Raw genomic sequence first — 26,076 nt, forward strand, 5'->3', positions numbered from 1 at the left:
TGCTTATATAATAATAATAATAATAATACTAAGACTAATAGTTGGTCACGGTAAATATTAGACTAAAACTTAGCGATAATAATGCTAGGTTTCGTCGAAGGAAAATAGAATCGTTAGAAGCAAGCGCCGCCCGATTTTGGAATCATCACTTTAACAAGTGAGTGCATAGTTACTTTCAGCTTACACATAGATATGAAGTATTTTATATAAATTACGTGCTATGTGTGCATATTATCTGAATACTTGCTATCTATGCTGGATGAACGTTTTATACATGTTTTCAATGATTTAAACAGTATATGTATTTTATATCTACAAAATGTGTTGGGTAAAACATGGGTAGATGTAATAGTTGCTGTGTGACAAGATAAAACGATGAGAGACCTCGTTATAGATGATATTGATGATCCAGTCATCTATCAGAGTATAGATGACGACCACGGACTATTCTAGACAGTCCAGTGGAACACTAGCAGACTCGCAACCTGTAGGTGTTTATTCGAACTGTGTGTTTATTTGAACTGTGTGCTCACCAGATGTACTCCATCCCCCACATGGTTTCCTTAAGGACATTTATTGATGAGGAATCCCCTTAGCAGTAGTGTCCGTCCCAATGATAATCCTTAGGATAGGTCCCTTATGATAGATGCTTAGGGACGTAATGTGAGGATAACGGGAACGAGTAATCGGGTTTGTTTAATTTAATGAAGTTAATAAACTTATTTATTGTGGGTTGAAAACCCTATGTGCTCACCAGGCTCCCAAGCCTGACCCGCTCAGTTTTATGTATTACAGGTAGTGGCGCTTGAGCATAGTTATGATGTTTGGACGAGGGATTACGGATATAGGCCTGTAGATATGAAATAATGTAGTAAGGCTTATATTGTACTGTTTATGCTTTTGATCTGTACGAACATGACATCCCAAGTCTTTTAATGAAATACATTTCTATGGAAATGCTTTTGATAAATCTTTATCATATTTTGTTTTGGGACAAATTCCGCAACACTTTTATTTAAAATGTTACTCTGATTTTTAAACAAAGCATAAACAAACCGGTCTTTTCTGGCCGTGATTTTGGGGATGTCACAGTTGGTATCAGAGCATTAGTTTAAGCGAACTAGGAATAAGGATTTATTTCTAGACTTAAACTTAGAATGCTAACCGATGATTGTGATATGAGTGTCTGCTATAATTTAGACACGAGCACTAGTTTATTTTAGGAAAATGCCTAAAATGTTTTATGTGCTAAATGATTTATGTTATAGCTATAAAAATGCCTTATATGCTGTTATTTGTTCGGATCTATGGTCTGTTGCCGACTGGATCTCGAAACCTTATATGTTAAGGATTCTAAGCGTATGATTACGATATTAAAACTAGCATGTAACGTTTCAGAGTAATAAGGAGATTTATACGTCTATCGTAAATAAGATCTTTCCTATCTTAAATTCTCGTCTTGGTACACCGAACGTCTGCTTGGGTGTACAAAACAAGAGGAAGATGACAACCTGAGCCTAAGAATGTGATGGGTCATACATCGGTCGTTGCGCCTACACCCGAACCTATTACAATGGCAGAAGTTCAGGAAGTGATGCGAACCATGATAGACTGAGAAAATAGCTGGGGCCTTGCCCCCTGCATCGGACCGAAGTCTGGAAACTGACTGGGACCTTGTCCCCTGCATCGGACCGAAGTCCGGACTAACTGGGGCCTTGCCCCCTGCATCGGATCGAAGTCCGAAACTAACTGAACATCACATAACATAAACATATCAACTAGCATGAACACACATATACTGCATACTGCATCGGGCCGTAGCCCGGAACACATAACACATAAATCCTGTCTGAGCCACGAAGGCATCAAACATACTAACTACTGCATCGGATCAAAATCCGGAAACTACTGCTAGCTAAACGGGTCGGCATTGTGGCCTTATACCCGTTCCTACTGGTAGGAAACTCACTTGAACTGCTGAGCTCTGCCGATAATCCTCTGGCTGCTAATCGACAATCCCCTGAGCCGCTGCTCCTCCAGCTCTCCGAGCTACCAATATCAATATGACACTTAGTCTGACAGCCCTCTAAAAGTCAACTAAGTCAACTCTGGTCAAAGTCAAAATCCTGGTCAAAGTCAACCTTACAGGTCAACCCTACTCGCCGAGTCAGTCCATGACTTGCCGAGTCCAACTATTTCCGAGTCCTGTCCTGTCCAACTCGATGAGTCACCACCCGACTCACTGATTCGAGTCTCAACTCGAAGGGTTTGGGGTTTCGCGACCTGACTCGCCGAGTCCAATAATAGACTCGCCGAGCCCAAGGCAATCTTCAACCAACTCGTCGAGTTGTCCTTCCAACTCGCCGAGTTCATGCCTAACTTCATCCGACTCGACGAGTTGTTCATCCCACTCGTCAAGTTCCTCCTCATTTTCATGCTACTCGCCGATTCCACTCGAAGGACTCGCCGAGTCCATTCAGATCTACATACATGCAGAGGACTTTTGAGTCATGCATGGACTCCAAACTGTAGATCCACTCTTCTAAAGCCTATTCCTTACGTAAAGTGGCAAAATTTACGTGTAGCTAACGAGATCTAGGCTCGAATCACTATAAACTAGGGTTTGAGACAAAGGGGCTCAACAATCAACCCATAGACTGATGCTTTATGATTCTCTAGGCCAAGATACACATAGATCTGAAGTAGCAACTTCAGATCTGGGCTTCTAACTCGAAATGGTTCATAAACTTGTCCTAAAAGCCCCAAATCCCATGATAAAGGTTGATCTATATGCAAGAGAGGGAAGGTAGCGACTCATTACCTTCAAATGCTCTGGAAGACCTCACAAACTCTGGATCTACTGTCAATTCTTGAATCCCCAATGTGTGCCTTCTTCCTTCTTCCTTTAAATCACCCAAAATGGCAAGAAAGCTTGAATGAGCAACAATGGAGGCTTAGGGTTTCTGGTTCTGGACTATAGGGCCGCAAATGAGCCCTAGGGAAGAGAATAAGATGCTTAAATAAGGTACCAAGTCCCGAAATTATGGTTTCCTCGTTCAGACCCAACTCGCCGAGTTGGTCACTTACTCAATCCCCCGGATCCCGCTCCGACTCGTCGAGTTCCTCCCTGGGCTCGACGAGTCCACTCCTTGACTTAGGGTTTCTTTCTTTTTCTTGGCCTTTCTGATCTTGGGTGTTACACTTAAGCCACAATTAATCGAACCACACTAAATAGTATGTCTTTGTGTGTGTGATTTCGTGTGCTTTCTTGTTTTTCTAGTCAACACTAATTCTCCGAGTTCAAGTTTGTCATCATCGTTGTTTAAGTCTAACCCGACATGAGCATCTAAGTAAGTATTATAACTTAACTAATATATTTTTTTGTTTATTCTAAAGCAATGAATTGTGCATCTACCTCATGTCATTTCAGGCTATGTGTTACAAACTTTCAAAACTCGACATATTTGAACAACTTCCCTTTATTTACGTTTTAGTGTAATTTTAGTACCTACTCGAAAATGTTTTTGTTCATTTTCCGACCTTTACGTTGTGTTTTTATAATGTTGTGGTACAACATGTTGAATTTTGTAAGTACCTTGTTAATGTCTGAATACTTGAAGGTCAATTGGTTTTTTAACGATAACTTCCACAATGAATTTCTTTGTGAAAAACAATCTATAATGCGTCTCTAAAAACGTTGCGTCGTTTGCGAATTTCTGATCTTCGGGTCCTTGATATCTCAACCCACAAATGGATCAACACAACTTTTTCCTTTATTGTCCACGGTTGAGCCTGTAGTTTTCCTTTTCTTTTGGTTAGGATGGTTCGACTACGGGTTGAGTTTTCAGGAATGTCTTCGATGAATATTAGGTTTTGGGAACGTACTTGACTTTCATATCGAATGGGAATCGATCCATGAAATATATTCTAGAAGATGCGAAAAGTTGGTAAATAGGGTTTGTTTGACATAAGATAAAATAGTTGCATACCTTGAAATTGAAATTGGTTGGGTGAATGAGTATGGGCGCATCTAATTATGGTATGTAATAAGGTGTTGAAGGATCGAAACCAAAAATACTTATAGTAGGTTGTTTGAAGTAGTAACATGTGATTGGTTTCAATCGCATCTAAGGTTAGTATTGTTAGGAGAATTGTCTGAATCCATTTTAATGTAAAAAAGAACTAAAGGAAAGTACAATGATAGAAGATTGAGTGAATTTGAGTGTTAAAATGTCAGTATTTATAAATTGTAATTTTACAAAAATAGTTGTTGAGAATTAGGATAAAAAGGAGAGGATAGAGTTTTGTTGTTGTGGTTTCTCACCGTATTTGTACCCATTACATAGAGAAAAAACTAACACATTTTCTTCGAGTTTAAAGTTGAGGCGAAGGGAATGAAAGTGAATATTAGGAGATAGATTCCCATAATCATTTTTTTCCCTCCCACATTGTCACATCAACCATAAAGGCGAGGCAAGGGGAAGGAAAGGAAGGCAAGAAAATGGAGGGTACTTTTTCTTACATTCCCATAATCATCTCTTTTTTTAGGAGATAGATTTTAAAGAAAAAAAGCTCAACTTTTCTTCCATTTCATTTCCCTCTTTAAATAAACTTGTGAACACACTTTAAATAAACTCGTGAATATTGATGTGACAATGCTCATTTCATTTCCCTCTTTAAATAAACTTGTTAACACACGTTATTGTCTTTCATTTTCTTTCAATTTTTAAAAAAACTTCAGAACACATTTTTCCTTCTATTGCTTTCCTTAAAAAAAACTTGAGAACATGGTGTAAAGAGTAGGTGTTTTCCCATCCACATTGTCACATCAACCATACTACACCATGAAATACAATGGTGTATAACTAAGGGTGACAATCATATCATGTTCAAGTTGATGTGTCATAAAAATTCAATATAGAAATGACCTATATAAATATTTGTAACCCTAACCCAAATTTATCACATATTTGCTTGTTATTCTCTCTCTCTCTCTCTCATATATATATATATATATATATATATATATATATATATATATATATATATATATATATATATATAATCTAATAAAATAAATGGGTTTATAAGTTAACCCGTAAAATTATTTGCAATGAAGAACGTGACCCGTATAGTAAACAGTTTGGTGGATTGATGGATCAAAAAAATTCAACTCAAATCATTTAATTTTCATATCATACTCGTATCATGTAACAAATCATGTCAAAAATTTTCACGTCTATGTATACATCTTAGGTGCTGTTTGTTTTTTCGAAACGGAAATTTTTGAAGTCGGCGGATCACCTCTGCAACCCTCTGTAGCAGAGGGGGACCAAACGGCCGCAACATGTATTAAAAAATCTGTTTGTTTTTTAATCTCTACAGACTGTTGCAATAAGTTAAAGTAAGGCGTGAAGATGTTTGAAACATATGGTCAAGTGTTGCGCCACGCAACACACACGTAACAGTTTTTAAATCAGGAGTCTTCTGAAAAACAAACAACTGCGAAGAGTTAAGTGCTGCGCGTGACATAACAATAAATGGTTAGAAGTAGTTTTTTAGAAAAAACTAACAACACCTTAGTCTATTAGGTCAAAGAAGTAAATGTTATTTAGGAGTTCTTGTAATTATTACATTAGTTATCTCGTACTAACTATACCAACATTATTTTTTACAAGATAAAACAAATTACGTCGTACCACTTATTAACCTAATTCTAGAAACTTCAGTTTCATTTCATATGATGTCTCTTATTTCCATCACAAAAGATTATTCGTTATTTTATGTTTTAATTAATTAAATAACAAGAATTAATCTTAGAATACTAGATTCATACTCAATTATTTTCTTTTTTTGTCTTATTACCATTAGTAATTATGTAATTCTTGTCATAAATATTATTCTATGAAAAAACACATGCAATTGCAATTGCAAAGTGCAAAGTTGAAGTAATTTACATAATTGACCCTTGACGTAATTACTAGACATACATATATACACCCTCAGAGCCTCTCTCTTTGATTATTTGGCACGCGCATACACTGTTCCCTGTTGCCTGTTGGTCTGATCTCCTTTTGAGGCCCTCCAAATAAAACCAAAGCCTGTTCTCTTCTCTTCTGTTATCATCTTTCCCTTTCTCTCTCACACCTTCTTTTCTTTCTACTTGTATATCAGGGGAAAAGCACCACAAAGGAAAAATCATAAAGGAAAAATCAAGACAATAAAGCACCAATAACAATTAACAATGGCATCCTCTCTTTTCATCTTTTGATCATCCCCATTTTTGATTTTACTTACTCCATTGATCCACCATTCCCTTTTTCTCAAAACCCTAGGCACCTCATTGAGTTGGGTCCCCAAACCTTCAAAAAAGCACCATCACATCCACATACATCCTTTTTTCTTCTTCTTTCATTTTGATTCCCATTTCCCGTTTCCCAATTTCCCAATTTCCCATTTCTTTTGTGTTTTATATTGGTTTTCTTCACTGTTGTAAATCTTTCATCTCTCTTTACCAAATCTGTAAGCTGTCAGCTTCTGCTACAGAACTCATGACTATATCTAATACCTTGTAACCGGACACCCACACACACACTCATGTACATGGATGTACCTCTACAGATCGAATGTCAAATAGGGTAAAAGCCTTGTAACTACAACTGAACCTATCAGTCTGTAATCAGGTGGATGCACCTCTTTGTTCCTAAGAATTCAGGAGGTTCAACTTCAAAGGAATTCATTCATTGATTCGCTCATAATGGCATCAGAGCAGACCAGATTTCTGCAGCACCAACAACAACAACCTGCGTCTTCCCGGGTAAATTTTCATAAACCCTAGATCTAATTACTACTTGTGTAATGCGTCGTACCCATTTTCATGTTGTGCAATTTTCCTTGAATTAGCTGGTTTTGGGGAAGAACGCATCAAGTACTTGTTCAGATCTGTAAATAATGTCATCTTTACTCTACACTCTAGTCGCCTGTTGTTTTTAATTTTGGGGGTTCAGTAAACTATGCAATTGATGATCCTTTTCCAGATCTACATTGTGCGAGTGTTAGGTTTCCCTCTTATGTCCAAGATGTTAAAGAGATTAGCTATCGCAGATCTGTTACACTCGGTGTCTTCGTTTTCTCTTAAACCTACTTAATTTCAGTCTAACCATGATTACAATTCATGAAATCACACTCCACACATGTTGATACTCTTTGTGAAAGAATAACAATTTGTTTGATCTCAATCTGCAGCGAAAGAGATGGGGAGGATGTTTAACTGGTTTATCTTGTTTCGGGTTGCAAAAAGGTGGAAAGCGTGTTGTACCTGCATCTCGTATGCCAGAAACCCATGCAACAGCAAACCAGCAAAACGGACCTCAAGCTGCCGGATTAACCAATCAGAACAACGCAGTACACCCATCACTCTTAGCTCCACCATCTTCTCCGGCATCCTTTTCAAATTCTGCACTTCAATCTACAGTCCAATCACCGAACTGTTTCCTCTCTGCAAACTCTCCCGGAGGTCCTTCATCCACCATGTTTGCCACCGGACCATATGCCCATGAGACACAGCTTGTATCTCCTCCTGTCTTCTCCACCTTCACCACTGAACCATCCACAGCTCCACTCACACCACCACCGGAGCTAGCTCATCTGACCACCCCTTCCTCCCCTGATGTCCCTTACGCTCAATTCCTTTCATCTACTTTGAATCTCAAACGTGGAGATAAAACAAATTACATGACTGCAAATGACCTCCAAGCAACATATTCTCTGTACCCCGGAAGTCCGGCGAGTACTCTCCGGTCACCCATCTCAAGAACATCCGGTGAAGGGCTATCATCGTCTTTTCCAGATAGAGATTTCAGCCCTCAATGGAATCCTTCAACACCTTCTCAAGAGAACAAACCCCAAGACGCGAATTTCTTCTGCCCTGAAACATTTGCACAATTCTATCTGGATCAATCTTCCTTCCCTCATTCCGGTGGTCGGTTAAGTGTTTCCAAGGAATCAGATGCCGGAAACAACAACAACGGAAACGGAAATGGTGTTTCCGGAGTTCAAAGCAGACCGAGTAAAGCATGCAAACAGGATATTGAAGAATTAGAAGCTTATAGAGCTTCATTTGGGTTTAGTGCTGATGAAGTTGTGTCAACTGCTCATTATGTAGAGATCTCTGATGTTATGGATGATTCTTTCTCCATGATGCCCTCCGAGGGCAAAACCGTCCCAACCCCAAAATCTTGCAAAATGGAATCCCAGAAAGGTGAGTACAGTTTTGATATCTGCTATGCTATGTTATCTGATTAATGAAATCATATGTTTAGATGATTCCACCATAGTTGTTATCTGATTTATGAAATCATGTTTAGATGTTGAGCATAGTTTGACGGATGATGAAGATATATTTTCAAGGATGGGGGGATCAAGAATGAATGGGAAGTATCATCATCAATATCATATGGGAAGGGGGCAATCGAATTCTGATGCAGAAGTTGAGTATAGAAGAGGGAGAAGCTTGAGAGAGAGTAGAGGGAATTCCAAATGGTAGAGAGGAGGAGGAGGAGGGGGGAATTGAATTGCATAGTTGTGATTCCTGTATGTATTAAACTGCTATCTTCTTCTTCTTCTTCTTCTTCTTCCTTGATTCCTGTCCTTGAAAAGCAGTGATGGATGGATATGGATGGATGGATGGATGGATTGGATGCTTGGTGTTGTCTATTATGATGTTGTTGTTTTTTTACTTTGTTTTTTATGGTGTAACTATGTAATCTGGTGGTAAACAAATGAAATGGGAGTGTGACTATTTTCTCAACAATACTATTATTTGCTAATCACTAGTCTTGTAAATTTGCATTTCCTTCATCTTAATATTACTTTATAACAATTTTATTAGAACAATATGACTATACTATGATATGGGAATGATTTTTTATTTTTGTTAGTACAACATTACTTAACCCCATCTGAAGTCTATAATTTGCTGGTCCACAACTTTGAATTTTGTTTTGACATTGTTCTCTATAATTGTCTAAACCATGTAAAATGATTTAGTTAACTTTATCTAATTTCTTTCCTAATATGTTGTGATATTAACATAAATGACCATGTTTTTTGTTTTAATTTTGATTTGACTTCTTTGTTTTTTTTTGCACTTTACCGAAATGACAATGGAGTCTAGAATGAGTCATTTTGGACCAAGAAAAAAAATAGTATGTATTTTCCTTATCATTTGCACAAAACACTTTCCAAAAAAAAAAAAATATCTACACAAGTCCGAAATAGCAATTTAAAAATGTTTAATATCATTCATTTTTCAATAATTTGACACATTTTAAGCTTTTGTATCATATCTATTTCCAACTTATGTTTCTTTAACTTTTGTTAAATTTTAGTAAAAAAAATGAAGTAGTTTCTTAAAATCCTAGAATTGTTCATCCACCAATGTGGAACAATGGAAACTTGCATATTTGCAAATATACCCTTAAATTTCCAACAACCCCCGTTATAAAGTTTCCTTTCATTCACGCTTTCCACCGATGTGAATAAACAATAAGAAACCAATTCAATGGTATACTTAAGGATTTAAACCAAGAACCTTGCGACCTCTGCTTTACCTCAACACATCACCTTCGATCTTTGTGTTCTCACTAAGTGTTAATATGGTCATCTGCAATAAACCATTTTCACGATCCTTTAGAAGATAAATCACTTATCTGATGGGTTTTTGTCATAAGAACATCCTATGTGCTCATACAAACCCTAATGCTTGGATCTAGGTTTCTCTATTGTACATGCAAGTTATCCAAGACTATAAACCCTAATTCAAGCATACAAGTAATCATATTAACATAAGAATGAGTTTAAGATATTACCTTGATTGTTATGTAGCAATAACAATCACAATTCTCCTTGTAATGACTTTAGAAAGCTTATGTCACTCCTCTAATGGTTCACAAACACCAATAGCAAGAGGATGAAGAATAGAAGAGAAGGAGGCTGCCCAAAACATGTGGAAACCCTAGAAGGAAGCTTATCCACGTTTTGGGGGCATAAGGGCTCTTTAAATAGTGAGGCTATTAGGGTTATCTAACAAGGAAACCCTAATTTGGATGCTTAAGCCCTAAGCAACCCATGGACTCCTTTCCTTAAAGGCCTTGGACGATTTCTAATGGGTTTCCCCATAGAATTCGTCCACTCCTTAATATAAGGCAATCCATAGCCCAAATTACAATTATCTTATAATTACAATTCCAGTCCCTTAAGTTTAATTAATCTCTTTTAGTCACAAACTTAATTCTTATTAATTCTTGACTAATATTAATTAAACAATATGATTTCTCCTTTAATATATTATTCTCATAATATATTAATAAATCATATTTAATCATTTCTCTCCATAATTCATCCTATCAAGTTGCTTTGGTGAAGGCAACCCAAAAGGACCATGCACCATCGGGTCAAGTACATACCAAAATAGTTATGAACTTAGACACTAATCCAACATTATCGTCATTTGAGCTGACACCACCTCTAGATCATATAGACAAAGTTTTACAACATCTTCATTGCTTAAATGTATCCAAAACTTTATTAAGAGCGTTAACTCATCCTCTACCTCGACAACGACGTACTATCATACCTCACACGAGTATATCATAATTGATAGTACCTTCTATCATTAGTTACTTCAATCTACCTTTTAACATTGACAATTATGAGCATTGATGTTAAGGTGGGTCTCCATCACTAAACGATTATATTATGGTGTTATACCTATAACTATCTTGGTAGATGTAACCAAATCTCTTGTCAAACGTTTTTTTAGTAGGGTTGCCAAGTTCCTACTTGTCTTGACATAGGCAACTTTGATGGCACCACTTTAGTTCTCTAATTAAATTTTGTCATAGACTAACAAGTCTTAACTTCCAATTTTACATAACGTCGTATTTTTAGACAGTGTGGCCCACTCTCATAGTACATAGGAATAAATGGCATTAGAATATTCCACAAACATATATTCAATAGTAGATCTCTAATCCAATATGCCTCTTTGTCTGTTGTTATTAAGGCAATAAACTCGACCTCCAACGTTGAGTGAGCTATATATGTTCGTTTCTTGCTCACCCAAGAAACACCACCACCAACTAGAGTATAAATTCAATGAGTAGTGGATTTTGTATCACTGATGTGATCTATCCATCTAACAATAGAATAACTTTATAGTATTACGGGAGGTGATGGGTATATCAACTCAAAAGTACTTATCTTTAGGTATCCTAGTAGTCTTCCCACTTCCTTCCAGTGCTTCGTCCCTAAGTAGACAAAATATTGACTCAGTTTGCTTACAGAAAATATGATGTCAAGTCAAGTTCAATGTATGACATGCATCATGCTACCAATTTCACTTACATATTCTAGTTGATCCATTACTAAACCAAAGTTTACATTTGGTTTCACACTTGAATACAAAAGAGTGTTGAATTCCTTAATATTGAAATGCTGAAACTTTGTCAGGATTTTCTCTATGTAATGAGATTAACGAGATAACTATGACTATGTGATATTTTCACCTTGATACTAAGAATGGTATCCACTTCTCCTAGATATTTCACATGATATGTATTTCTTCTTCTTAAGAATACCATCCACATGAGTATCAATGATCAACATAACATCAACATAAAACATAAAGACATATAATGACTGTGTATTCGAATATGCATTTAGAATAAATACACATGTCATCATTATTGTGCTGAAATATGAAAGAACTCACATTGATGTCAAATCTCCTATGTCATTGTTTAAGAGCTTGCTTCAAACCGTACATGGATTTAATAACTTTAGACACTTCGTTTTCCTGTTCGAGTACCATAAAACCTTTAGGTTGCTCCAAATAGATCTCCTCATTGAGATAATAATTTAGGAAGAATATCCATTTGATCAATGTATAGTCATTTCAAGGCTAAGATTGCTATAAGAGTTCTAATAGAACTAATCCTAGCAACCGTGGAATAAGAAGAAGCACCCACTACACCCACTTTAACAAATTATGCTTGTTGATAATGGTATCACTTATGATTCAGGTTTGATCAAGCCGTTGAATATATATATATATATATATATATATATATATATATATATATATCATGTAGTTACTATAAAGCAACAATTATCCCCCTTTTAACCTATTCTATTTGCTCTTCCAGAACCGGGTTAACCCGACAAAGAAGACACTGCCTTTCCAAGTTTATCTTTGTGTCTGATATTCAGATTAAATTTTTCATGGTGTGGATTCTATTTTGGTCTATATAGGTGTAACTGCGGAGGAACCCATGCTGGACTCATCCCAATGCCCATCACATGATGTGTAAAATTTAGGGATGAGCAATGGGCCGGACCCAAACCGAAACAACCCGAAGACCGAAAACCAAAAATCATGAATTACCTTACCCGAAAACCAAACCGTTTTTGGGTATATCGGGTCTGGGTTTGGTACGGTCTGGTTCCGGGCACCAAACTGGGATTCACATCTTTGTTGTTTACGGTATCTGTAACGACCCAATTTTCACGCCCAAAAATTTCATTTAAATTAAGTGGTTTGTAAAACATTTGTAGTAAAACATCATCCGATCATATCATTTCATAAAACATATCTCGTGTCTGAAAATCCAAAACATGAAAATAATAATAATGTCAGAGTACAATCCCAAAACATCTCATAATGCGGAAAACCAAAGTGTGTGTATGATGTGCCGCTACCGTGCCAGCTCCTTCCCCTTCGCTGAAGAGGTACCTGAAACCAAAACTAAAAACTGTAAGCACAAAGCTTAGTGAGTTCCCCCATCGTACCACATACCATACAATCATATCACATACATACTGCCAGACATTTCTGGGGTGCCCGACCTACCCGGTACGGCCATTCTGGGGTGCCGACCTACCCGTACGACCATTCTGGGGTGCCAACCTACCCATGCGGCCATTCTGGGGTGCCGTCCTACCCGTGTCAAGCCATTCTGGGGCGCTGACCTACCCATGTCGAGTCATTCTGGGGTGCTGACTACCCTTCGGTCCTAACAACCGAACCCCGAGGACTATTTCAACCCCTACTACTACTATCACATATATCATCGCATAATCTATTGTCAGCCATATTTGGGGTGTCCGACCTACCCTTCGGTCCTAACAACCGAATCTTGGGGACTCTTCCCCCTCCTACTACCTCTATCTCGTGTAACATATCATGCTAGCAGCTAAACATGTCATAACATACTGTTAGGCATATCTAGGGTGCCTAACCTACCCTTCGGTCCTAACAACCGAACTCTATCACTATCACATACCATATCACGCTAGCATATAACATATCAGGTAGTAAAAACACAGATGAGTATCACAAAGACAAAATTCTAGCATACGATCCCTACTAGTGGGCCGACATTGTGGCCGTAGACCCATCGCTACTGGAAGGTAACTCACCTCGTAGTAGCTGCTGAACTATGCGGGAATCCTCTGACTGCTGCTGCTGCTGCTCCGGAAATCCTTCGGCTAAAATTCCCACAAAACACTTAGTCAGAAACGGACATCTACTCTTAGGGTAAAATGACCATTTTACCCCCTGATCAAGTCAAATTCAAAGTCAACTTCTAGTTGACCCGACTCGCCGAGTTGGTTCGCCAACTCGCCAAGTCCCTATCCTTCCATTAGACCTCATACCCGTACTACTCGTCGAGTTAGGCGATGACTCGACGAGTTTTCCTTCTAAATGAACATCGATTGAATCCTCATCCGAATCGTCGGGTTGTATGAACAACTGGTCGAGTTCATCATCAACTAATACTCAGGTCCTGCCCTTGACTCGCCGAGTCTGTTCATGCACTCGCCGAGTCCCATAAATTTCCAGAACAATGGCTTAGTCCAGAACGTTGGGTCACCCCTTGGGACTCCCTTAAAACCTTTCCACACTCAACTGGGTCCTTATGACCCTCAACTGATATGGGACAGAACCTTGGACTCGCCGAGTCCAAGAACAGACTCGTCGAGTTGGTCACAACCACTCACTGAATCTTCACTTTCTGATGTACAACACTTGATAAAAATGTAGATCTATGCTTCTACAATCGATCTAGCATGTAAAGTTACAACCTTTACGTGCTTGCATGGGACTTTAAGCTCAAAAGGTCCTAAAACAACCTCTCACAATGCATGGGGCCTTCCTTGAGTGCAAAAGCCACTCCTTTCTGCCTTGTAACCCCTCAAAGGACCTAGATCCGAAACATCAACCTCAAACCATGCTTGCAATCATGGTTGGTGACCAAAATGGCTTAGAAAAGCCCTAAAACTCCACAAAATGGGATCTATCAAAAGAGCAAGCAAGGTATAGACTTTATACCTTCTGAAGTCAGCAAATGATGCTCAAAACCGAATCCTTCTAGCCTCCTCTTGATCCTTCAAGCTTTTCCTTCATTCCTTGGATCACAAAAGCACCAAAATCACTCCAAAAGCCTTAGATTGCTTCAATAACGGCTAGGGTTTGCTATGGGGGTCTTCTGGGAGAAAATGGGACTAAGGAGGCCGAGTTAAGGTGTTTAAATAGGGTGCAAACCCTCAGATTAGGGTTTTTGCCCAAACAGGGTCTACTCGCCGAGTCCACAACTTAACTCCGCGCCTCATCTCGCTTCTACTCGGCGAGTTGGTTCTTCAACTCGCCGAGTCCAAGACCAAATGCAAAATATTAAAAGATTTAATCAAAAGAACACGTACCAAGAACCAAGTGCTACAGTTTCGGGTTTTGTTTGTCATATTACTCTCTAGTCTTTATCATACTATTTCAAATTATAATCTTACTATGTACATCCATAATTCGTATCTTTATTGTTTGCATAATTCGACTAAAAAATACATAAAAGAAGATGAATACAAAGGTAATAAGTAGCATTATATCAACGTTTTTTTAATATAATCGAAGTCTCGTAATTATATGTTACTCATTGTACTGTAATAGATAAATATAATAAATTTTATGTCGTGTTCTTCAAAACAAATACAATATATTTTGGTGAAAAAATAAAGTATTATTATAATCAATTAATCATATCTTTTTTTATTACATATTTAACTTACTTGATATTCATCAAAATAATTCTTATTTAGCTTTTATAATTATTAGAGGATGATAATAACAATGACTTAGATCCTTAAAATTCATTTATTTCTCTTTGGAAACGTAATAAATATATTATTAGATTAGCAATAAATATTTGCATGTGATATCTATAAAAAGAATTAAGGTGAAAATGTTTTCCGGTTCGGTCCCGGGTTAAATCCCGTATTTTGGGAACGGTCTGACCCGAACCCGAAACTCGATTAGTGGTAAAAACAAAACCCGCAAACCAGCCCACTAATATGAATATTCGGTATGATCCCAGTTTTTTTTTTTTTTTTTTTTTTTTTCGGTCTTGTTCGATCCAACGGGTCGTATGGTTATCCTTAGTGTAAATCATTTTCATTCTTATAAAATACGACTTAATAAACATTATGATAACATTCTGACAAAATAAGAATAATAATAAAAAAAAAATCTATAATAACCTTATAGACGGTTTAATTTGTGAGAATGCGTGATAATGACAATAGATATGTAAGATTAAATGTTTTCACATTATCAAGCAACATATTTAATTGGTCATTCTCATAGAATAGCTGTCAATACTTCCGTACAATAGATGTCAATCCTTATTTGAAACACACACACTCTCTCTCTCTCTCTCTCTCTCTCTCTCTCTCTCTCTATCTATATATATATATATATATATATATATATATATATATATATATATATATATATATATATATATATATATATATATATATATATATATAATCGTTTATGAAATGAACCTCTTAAACAATTGAAATATGGATATAGCCATACCTTTAGAGTTCCAATTCGAGGTTTTGATGCTGGCTAAATATGTAGATACAAATTACTTTTTCATATTCACATGATACCATACCCCCCCCCCCCCCCCCCCCCCCCCGTCTCTCTCTAGTCTCTAGAATACACGCATCTAAAACCATTCCTTAATCTGGGAACTAAACCTGTAGCAAAACAAGGCTTGATTTGTCATCTTTTTCCTACTTCAACCCTTAGATTGCGATTTGGACGAAAGTTGTCACTTACAGAAAATGTAAAATTATATCATCATATATATGTGAATATACCAACACACTTTAACCTTTTAAAATAAGTCATACACCCAAGAAATGTTAATTACCAAAATTAATAAATGTTCATATCTTAACACAGTTAAGTCCAAATCTTAAATAACAATGCACTTCACACCACATATTACCATATTTTCACTTGAGAATGTTTTTTTTTTTTTTTTTTTTTTTTTTTTTAATTAAATCGTCATCAAAGCTTTTTCCTTGACACTCGATTCATTAACTCAATGTAATAAAAAAAAACATCCTTTAATAGTATCTTCATGCTTAACTCGATGGGCCCTACCCTTAGGTTGTCAACCTGCCACACTACCATTGCCCTACCTTGGATTTCCAGTAAGTGCAAACACGAACTTGAGAAAACACTAGAAGCCTATAATTGAAAGATTTCACTCCCAACAATCTCCTTGGAAGGCAAAAAACCTTTCATTTGGAGGTCGTTTAACCCTTGCCAAGGTAGTTTTAGGCAGCCTTCCATCTTATCCATCTTACTTCTTCTCTTTATTTGTTGCACCTATGGGAGTGATTGATACATTGGAAAAAATCTGAAGGCAGTTCCTTTGGGGCGGACTGGACAATAAATATAAAATAACTTAGATGACATGGGAAAAAATAGTAGCACCAAAAGAAATAGGTGGGCTGGGATTGAGATCACTTAGAGCTTTCAACTTGTCCTTGATCACCAAATGGTGGTGGTGACTACGAATAGATGGCTCGGCATTATGGTCTCGTGTGATCACTGGCATTCATAATCTTAGTAACAAACCTTCAGACAGTATGTCGAAGAAATCAATTACTGGCGTTTAGAGCAATGGGGCAAGGGCAAAAAACGATCTGAAGAAAATAGGTATTGACATTAACGATGTCATCACAAAAAAGTATGTGCATGAGATAATACCTTATTTTGGTTGAATGTTTGGTGTGGTAACAATCTCTCAAAGATGCATTCCCAGTACCAACCGGAGAAATATAAAACTTACAAAGTAAAAGATAGGGTACAAATCGAAGGTCTTACCTGGGATTGGAGATCACCCCCAGTTTCTGAAGATCAGGTGCATAATCTCAACATTATTTCATCTAAGATTGGTACATTCCAGCCAACAGTGAGGTTAGATCATTGGAAATGCGATCTATCCAATGATGGCAAGTATCATGTGGATGTACTTAGACAAATAATTGATCATACTCAACTGGCGGCTAATGAAGGAGTTATACCATGGATTCATGAAGTCCCGATTAAAGTTACATGCTTTATATGGAGAGCAAATTTGGGGTGAATTCCCATTGCCTGTTCGCTTAAGAGAAGAGGTGTGTCAATCACATCCACACTGTGTGGTTATTGTTCACTGGCTGATGAAGATGTTGATCATATCTTGATGCGATGTCACCTTGCTTCCACAGTTTGGGAATGAATATTTAAATGGTAAGCTATCCTGGTCCCCCAATTTGCAAATATTGGTGAATTGATTACATTTATAGGTAAATAGGGAAACTATCTGAAACGAAGTAAGAATATCATAAGTGTATGTTATGGCGCTATTTCGCTGATCAGGAAAGCTAGGTGTGATTGGGTACCCAAAAAAATTCGGACCTCCCGACAAAGATAACAGATAATATCAAGTCTCTGGTATATACATGTGTGAAACATAGGAAAACTAATTGCACCTATAAGTGGTCTAGTAATGTGTTTGCCTACTAAATTGTTTGTCATCTCCTAGAAAACTTATCATTGTTTCTTTCTTTTGTTTGCTCCGCCTAGTTACTTGCTAGGCGGTGACCCTTTATAAATTGTTTGTCGGTTCCAAAAAAATCTAACCTCAAATCATGGGTGTTACATGTTGAGTTGGCATACATATACTTTTTTTATTTAATAATAAGAAATACAAAAAGGAAATGGTTAAAAAAATAAAAAAATAATATTTATCTAAATGATATGATAGTTATTTTATTTTAAGAACGCTTTTTGAAAAAAAAGTCACCTAAACAAAAAAAAACATCATACCACATGAACAATTTTGTAGTTTAATCTTATAGTTAAGAGCCAATTACATAAATGGTCTCTAAGATCTCCATAAAAGTTTACAACTTTAGTTCGTTTTCTGAATCACATACGGTTTTTTAAGATTCATATTGGTGTAGTTTTGAGTCGTTAAATCCACATCACAATTGTTATCTAAAATATGATTATTTTATCCTTGAATCAAACTAAAAAACAAAAGTTCAAAATTAAAACCATATTTGTAATAGAGATAATAATAAAATGGCCATATGATTTTGGAATGTATATCAAAGTGACTCAACTTTTAAGGATTTGTGGAACCATCCATTTTTTAAATTGCTATTTTGGATTTCAATTTCAATGATAAATAATTTTTGTATGTGCACTAAATTCTATTAAAAAGTCCCAATATCCCCAAAAAATCGAAAATATCAAATATATTTGATTTTCAATTAAATGCCACATTTCATGCATTGTTATATTTCTTTTACTTTTCGTCCGAACAAAATATTTGCTCCAGGACTTTTATTTAGATTTCAGACTTGTTTTTGAAATTTCTGAATATATATATATATATATATATATATATATATATATATATAAAACATTTGCTAGATTTTGCTGAATTTTAAGAGGTACAAGCTTTTAAGCATCATATACAATAATTTTATGCATCGGAGAATAATAGATCTTATCCGGTCAAAGACAGATTTTGAATAGGTCTTTTAAGCTTATCTTCAAATTGAATGGGTTAAATATGAAAAAGTCAAATAAGATGATGATGATAAGATTTTGAATGGGTCAAAGTTTGACCAAGTGTTCCTCATATCCAATTGAATCGGTAAATATTAAATCTTATCCGGTCAACATTTATGAAAAAATCAAATAAGATTATGATAAAATTTTGAATGGGTCAAAGTTTGACCAAGTGTTCCTCATATCCACTTGAATCGGTAAATACTATATCTTATCTGGTCAACATTTATGAAAAAGTCAGATAAGATGATGATGATAAGATTTTAAATGGGTCAAACTTTGACCAAGCGTTCCTCATATCCAATTGAATCGCTAAATACTGAATCTGTCAATAATAATGAAAAAGTCAAATAAGATAAGATGTTGAATGGGTCAAAGTTTGACCAAGTGTTCTTCATATCCATTTGAATCGGTCTAATACGATGTGCAGGTTATAAAACATTTCATATAAACTGGAAGAGGCGCATTGATCTAGCATTCGTCTATCATGAATGTCTTGTCATTGACCACAAAACCTTGGTTCTCTCTCATGCTCGCTACCTCCTCCTTTGTTTTTCTTTCTATTAAAATCGAATAAGCCCAAAAATGTCTTATGTTTAATCCTAGTCCAGGTATAAGAAATCTCTATCTGTTCGTCATTTTGTTTAACAAATTTTTTATATCATTTTGTTGATCCGCACCCGTTGCTTTGCGCGGGTAAACGGCTAGTGTGTGTGTATATATATATATATATATATATATATATATATATATATATATATATATATATATATATACACACACACACACGTAATGTCTCTAAGAGCTGAAATTTAAAATTTACCTTTTTATTAGAAAATTGTACATTTGTTAGACGACAGGACAAAAATATGACTCCAAAACGAAATTAAGACAATTTAAATCCAAATTTGCTATGTTGGATTGTTTTTGTGTGAGTAAAGTAACACTGCATTGTGTATATCGTGTTTGTGTATCTAAAAGTTGATGTGTGCTATCGTGTTAGATAAAAGCACGATACTGTTATCCGACTTAACATCTAATATTTGATGTATCATTGTAAATTAGTCCAAAACGTATTAAAAACAAACAACTTAAAAGTCTGAATTCCTATAAATTCTAGAAGTATTTGTGTAATCGATTCCATACTTCATAAACGTGAAACATAAATATGACGTGTTCCAGTATCTACAGTTTACTTTAGTATCTTATACAAATACATACGTTTAAACGAAAAAAACAATTGAATAAGGAAAAAACTTTAAACAATAATTAATAAAAGGATAAGTCTTAATTCTTAAACCATTTTTGGGGAGAACGCGGCAATGGTTTTAGTCGGCACACAATCACCGCCACACACCGCCCACAGCTTCCACAGACCCACCTCCTTCCTTCCTTTCCATATTTATCCATAAACAAATCTACAGATTACACACGCACTCGCACACCTTTCTATAATTTCCTTATATAAGTAACCCTCGGATTCTATTCCCCACTATATTGGACACACAAGGCCACAAGCATTTCTTCAAACACTTACTTTGCGAGTAATTTAGATATGAATCCAGGTGATTCAAATTCAGCTACAACTTCTCCAGTTTCTTCCTTCGCTAGATTCTTCAAGAAATTAGCATCCCCCACCAAGAAATCCCCGAAAGATACATGTGAGGCGTCGTTTTCAGCTCCGCTTTCTGGTGGTTCCGATGACGATATTCATCAGGTGTTTAATTACTTTGACGAGAATGGAGACGGGAAGATATCGCCTGAGGAGCTGAAGAACAGGTTGAAAGGGGTAGGAGGAGAGGAGCATGAGTTATCGGACGAGGAGGCGGAGATGATGGTGAGGTTATCAGATGCAGACGGAGACGGGATGTTAGGGTTGGATGATTTCGCCAAGATGATGAAGGAAGGGGAGGAGGGGGAGTTGAGGGAGGCGTTTGTGATGTATTCAAGGAATTCATCTGTGATCACGCCCAAGAGCTTGAAGAAGATGTTGACACAGTTGGGGCAGTCGACCACCGTGAACGACTGCAAGGTGATGATCGGAAGATTCGACGTTAATGGCGATGGGGTGCTGGATTTCGATGAGTTCAGGGCCATGATGAACTAAGCCCTAGCTCAATTTCAGATTCTTTTATCTGTGTAAAAAAAAAATGAGGAATTGTTTTTTTCTTTTTCCCTTTCTTTCTTATTCTGTAAAAATATAAAATTTGTAAATACTTTGTTAATAAATAGATGAACACGGTCTTTAACAGAAATTGAGATTAATATTTGATGGAACAAAAAAAAACAGTTTGTCTACTTGCAAACTATATGACGATTAACTCTCCTACACTATTTGGAATAAGTAAAGATTATTTACATATCAATTTAGTTAACATTACATTCACACATAAGGACAAAACACATATCAGGGAAGGACTCACATGAAATGAATCTTCAAAAGATATCACAATCGGTTTATGTAAAGAGTTGTATGTAACGAACTTTCCTAATCACCGAGGTTCGGGTTTGTTCGGTTGATCCAGGTTAAAGATATGGATAAATTGTTGAAGCTCTTATGCGACCCGTTGATTGGGCAAGTCGGGTTGTTTGCATCAAAGCCAAGGTTTGGTAGGTATGATCATGTGAGCAAGCCGGTAGTACATGCAAGGCTGCAAGCAAACCAATGGTGCAATTTCAAAGATAGCAAGTTAACAAGGTATTGACTTCTTACTCTAAATGTTCTCAAGAAGGATATGACCGGAAGAGCGATGTTGAGGACAGTGGCGGACGCAAACTGTTTTAGTAGGGGTGTCCCTCGTCTTTCAAACGGGTGCACCTAATAGAAAAAACCAAAAAAAAAAAAAAAAATTACACTGCGTGCCGAAAATTAAGCAGTGGTCCGGGACCCTAAATACCCCACTAAAATCCGCCACTGGTTGAGGTGGATGTGGTTTTCTTAGAATCGATCGGTCACACAATTGATATTTAGAAGTGACTTATGTAATGATAAGGTTAAAATCTCCTGTTTTATTCCAAATATTTATAAATATATGTCGAGGGTTTTTAGTAAGGTCATCATGTATGTTGGGGGTTTATGTAATATAAACCACGATATAGTCCATTTTGGACCCATCCGATACGGAAACTTCCCAATAAGTCATTAATCTTGAAATTGCTATCGTTCATAAACATTTAATTATAAAGTTTTTGTGAGATCTGTCGCCCTTGTGGTTTTAAAACACATTATAATAAAGAAAATATCTACACCCTATAAAAATGTAGGATAAGATGCAAATTACCACTTTAAGGAAGAGTTGTAACATCTTGTTTTTATTTAATTAATTATGTCTTTAATTTTATCACATAAAATAAATAACAATTATACATACAAGTTTACAACGATCGAGTCATTTGTAAAGGACTAAATGGGACGAGAAAAATGCATAGTAATGTTTAAAGTCTAGATTTTAAGAGCAGATTCTGTAAATCATAAAAAGAGACAAACAACGAATTTGCAACGTTGGTTTTCAAAATCTCCTAGCGTATTTCATACTTCATAATTGTAATGATAACTTTGTTGACGTTAAAGGTTTATAGGTGAATGATAATTTAAAAGTTATGTTTGTTAACGGAGTTTTTGACAAAATGATGTTTTTGAAAAAAATATTTATCAAATAGGTATAGTTTTAAAAATATTTATCAAATAGGTGTAGTTTTAAATTTTTTTATTTTTCTTAAAATTTCAGTTTTTTTTAATCATTTTGCTGTTTTTTAGCATAATTTTTTTTTTCTTTTTTACTTTTTGCAATAAAAAATGTGTTTCTTTTGTTTATATACATCTAATAAGAGAAAAAGAAAAAGAAAATGGTTTGTACATTGCTCCAAGGATTAGAACACAAAAAAAAAGTGAATGGTTTTTTTTTCTTATTTTTTTTGTGACGACATATATATATTTAAAAATAATATATACCAAATCAATTGTTTAATTTTAGAATTATTTTCCCATGTTCCAGTTTATTAGTATATTAATTATTCAGATGGTTTTTACTTAAAATGATATTTATCGGTTCATATTGAAAAAAAAATTTGTTTGTTAATTTTTATAAAAAGTCTTTGTTGGTTTAGATTAAAAAATTGTTGGTATAATGTTTACAAAACCAACAATTGCTTCTTACAAAATAAATAACTTCGAAATAGTTTATTTCGATAACCACTATCTGAAAAGAAAAAAAAGGGTCGAATGAACCAAACTAAAAGATATTGAATATGTTTTCGTATATTTTGTTTGATTTATTCGACTTTATGTCTTATTCTTTTAATTTTTTTTCAAATAATGGTTATCGAACCAAGCTATTTCAGATATTTTTTTTTATTTTGTTTTGTATTTATTAAAATTTTTGTTGGTTTGGTACTTAAAACATTATACCAATAATTTTTTTAGTTAAAACCAACCAGACCAGCAAACAATTTTTTTTTCAATTGATTTGATATATATTAGCAAAAAATACACAATTCTTTTCATTTTGTATATCTAGAGTTTAGATGCAAAAAGGAAAAAAAATCAATGAATAATACAAAACAATAAAAAAAATGATTTTTATTTCTTATGTAGATACTATAATAATAATAAATTAGAAAAAAAAACATTCTCATTTTTTTGTTTTCTAATCCGTTGAGCAGTGTACAAACCATTTTTTTCTCTTGTTTGATGTATGTAAACAAAAGAAACACCTTTTTTATAGCAAAAAGTAAAAAATAAAATAAAAAATGTATGATAAAAAATCAGCAAAATGATTAAAAAAAACTGAAATTTTAAGAAAAATAAAAAAATTTAAAATTACATCTATTTGGTAAATATTTTTAAAACCATACCTTTTTGATAAATATTTTTTTAAAAAAACACTATTTTGGTCAAAAAAAACTCTTTGTTAACGTCTATGCTCCGTAAGATGTTAATAAGAAAAATGAGTGTTATGGATGAATATTTTGCGCTTGATAGTATATGATGGTGATGTGGTTATAGGGGATTTTAATGTTGTGAGAGATTCTTCCAAAAAGAGGAATCTATTTTCCATCAAAGTGTTCTTAATGCTTTCAATGGTTTTATTATTGAAGTGAAGCTGGTTGACGTAGCTCCCGATGGTTATAATTGCATCTGGTCTAATGCTCCAACTTCTAAAATGAGAATATTATATCCTTTTATTTTCGGAGGGTTTATTTAATTGCATTCCCAATTTCTCAGGTATCACTTTAGACCGTCGTTTGTCTAACCACCGAGCGATTCTTTCAAAGAAGATCGTTAAACATGCCATAAACGTTTAAACAAATAAAATATCACTGTTTGGTTGCACTAATGGGTAACACATGAAAGCATGTCGAATCTATAGGGATACAGACTTACAATCAATATCTTTTTGCATAAGACACATACTAGTAATATAATAGAAAAATATAAAAATGAGGCTTTTGTTTAGAATTAAAACTAAAAATAGCAGTGAAAATAAATTTAATAAAATTCAATAATAAAAAGTGTTTCAGTTCTGCTGCGATTTTCCTAATTATGCGATCAATCCAGATCTGGTTATTTAAGATGTGTTCTATCTAATTTGGTACTGAAAATTACTAACAAACTCTAGTAATTCTCTTTTACCTAGTTAATTAACCAAAACAAATTCTTCAGTTAATCATAACTTTTTATTAACTAAATTAAACAAGCTCTTAATCAAATAAAAAATACAACATTATGAACAATGTAAATTTCCAACAATATTTAATATTTTTCACAAGCTCGTAAGCGTAAAAATATGTGCTTTTCAGTTTATAACAAAATCAAATCCCAACACGGAACCAATCTGGTACTTGTTACTTATTATCAGATGATTAAAACAATTACGGATTTCAATAACAGATTATTTAGAATGATTTAATTCAAATCGGCTGATCAGTCTAAAAAGAATTAAAAATCAAACATTTATGAAGCACAAAACTGAAACCACTAGATAGAATCATAAATTAAAAACCAAATCTAATTATCAATTACATAAAAAGTATGAGTCTTTGTTGAACTGCAAACTAGAGTTTTTAACCATACATGAAAAAAAAAACAGTCTAAAACAATAAATATAAGGTTGTAACATAAAAACGATAAAAAAACTAAACTAATTGGTTGAGTCGCAATCTTCAAATCTTTGTAGTTCGTCGGAAAACGTTAGCTTCGCCAAAAAATCATCAAAAAATAGCCTATAATGGCTTTACAGCCGTCTCTCTTGATATGAAAGTCAGGAAGTGTATCTATAGGTAACAAGTAGGGTTAGATACGGATTTTGGGCTGATGGGGCCGGATTTTCGAAAAATTGTGAAAAATACAAAAAAGAAAAATTCAAAAAATCTCCATAATGGCTTTTAATGAAGTGGAATGATATTTCGAGCATTTTTTTTGGAGCACGAGCATGAAGCACGGGCTGTGTTTGGGGTGTCCAGTTCGTGCTTGCTCAACGTAGTGTAAAAGAAACTCGAAAACTCAAAAAAATGGAAAACTGGGCTTTGGGAAGGAACCATAGCCCGTGCTTAGGCTTTGTAGATATCAGACTTTAGAAAAATATCATAAATCCTTCAGAATTTCTCCAGAGGTAAGGCATGACCCGTGCTTGGTCAAGCATGGTCTGTGCTTGGTCTTTTCAACGATTCAACTACAGATAATCTCCATATATGCTCTAGTTATATCCAAAGGATTCCAAACTACCGCTCCACTTCAAATTACTTGAAATAGACACCAAAACATGAGCAATACATAAATTTTGACGAAATACATGAGTTGTCCATTATTTAAACGAATGTGAACATTATAACATCCTGATTCCCATGTATGAGAATTTTTATTAAAAAGGCAATTTTCCTTGGAACTCGCTGAGTTGATGGCCTCAACTCGACATGTTGAAAGTCTATGGATCGCGGATCTTTTTGGACCAACTCGACGAGGTGGTGGCTGGATACGAAGCCCTAATTTTTAGGGTGTTGCAGCCTATTTAAAGGCCTTAAGTCCTATTGATGGCCTCCCTAATCGCCTCCTTTGTCCAGAAACCCTAGTCTCGTGCTTTCCCTCCCATATTTGA

General features: G+C 35.2%; 1 protein-coding gene, 2 long non-coding RNA genes and 1 pseudogene across 4 annotated transcripts; 2 read left to right on the forward strand and 2 right to left on the reverse strand.

The window, feature by feature from the left end:
- The first annotated feature begins 6,023 nt into the window (after window positions 1-6,023).
- On the forward strand, window positions 6,024-8,812 carry LOC145065958 (hydroxyproline-rich glycoprotein family protein). 2 transcript variants are annotated; one of them, XM_079013081.1, is made up of 3 exons: window positions 6,024-6,817; window positions 6,904-8,260; window positions 8,367-8,812. In XM_079013081.1, the coding sequence occupies exons 2-3, from the start codon at window positions 7,330-7,332 to the stop codon at window positions 8,543-8,545; spliced, it is 1,110 nt and encodes a 369-aa protein (XP_078869207.1). In that variant the 5' UTR covers window positions 6,024-6,817; window positions 6,904-7,329; the 3' UTR covers window positions 8,546-8,812. The 2 variants fall into 2 exon arrangements, with proteins under 2 accessions (XP_078869207.1, XP_078869206.1); XM_079013080.1 differs by having other exon boundaries at window positions 7,246-8,260.
- Window positions 8,813-12,601: 3,789 nt separating this feature from the next.
- On the reverse strand, window positions 12,602-14,921 carry LOC145065872 (uncharacterized). Its single transcript, XR_013688546.1, has 3 exons — window positions 14,393-14,921; window positions 13,480-13,548; window positions 12,602-12,793 (listed from the first exon to the last, which is right to left on the reverse strand). It is a non-coding gene; the product is annotated as an uncharacterized LOC145065872 (long non-coding RNA).
- Window positions 14,922-16,267: 1,346 nt separating this feature from the next.
- On the reverse strand, window positions 16,268-17,807 carry LOC145065871 (uncharacterized). The gene is made up of 2 exons (XR_013688545.1): window positions 17,243-17,807; window positions 16,268-17,061 (listed from the first exon to the last, which is right to left on the reverse strand). It is a non-coding gene; the product is annotated as an uncharacterized LOC145065871 (long non-coding RNA).
- Window positions 17,808-20,304: 2,497 nt separating this feature from the next.
- LOC145065870 (calcium-binding protein CML39 pseudogene) lies at window positions 20,305-21,237 on the forward strand (annotated as a pseudogene).
- Window positions 21,238-26,076: the final 4,839 nt, after the last annotated feature.

Source organism: Lactuca serriola, chromosome 8 (genome assembly GCF_051521515.1).
Source record: "Lactuca serriola cultivar US96UC23 chromosome 8, Lser_US96UC23_V15, whole genome shotgun sequence".
In the NCBI taxonomy this organism is placed as follows: domain Eukaryota; kingdom Viridiplantae; phylum Streptophyta; class Magnoliopsida; order Asterales; family Asteraceae; genus Lactuca; species Lactuca serriola.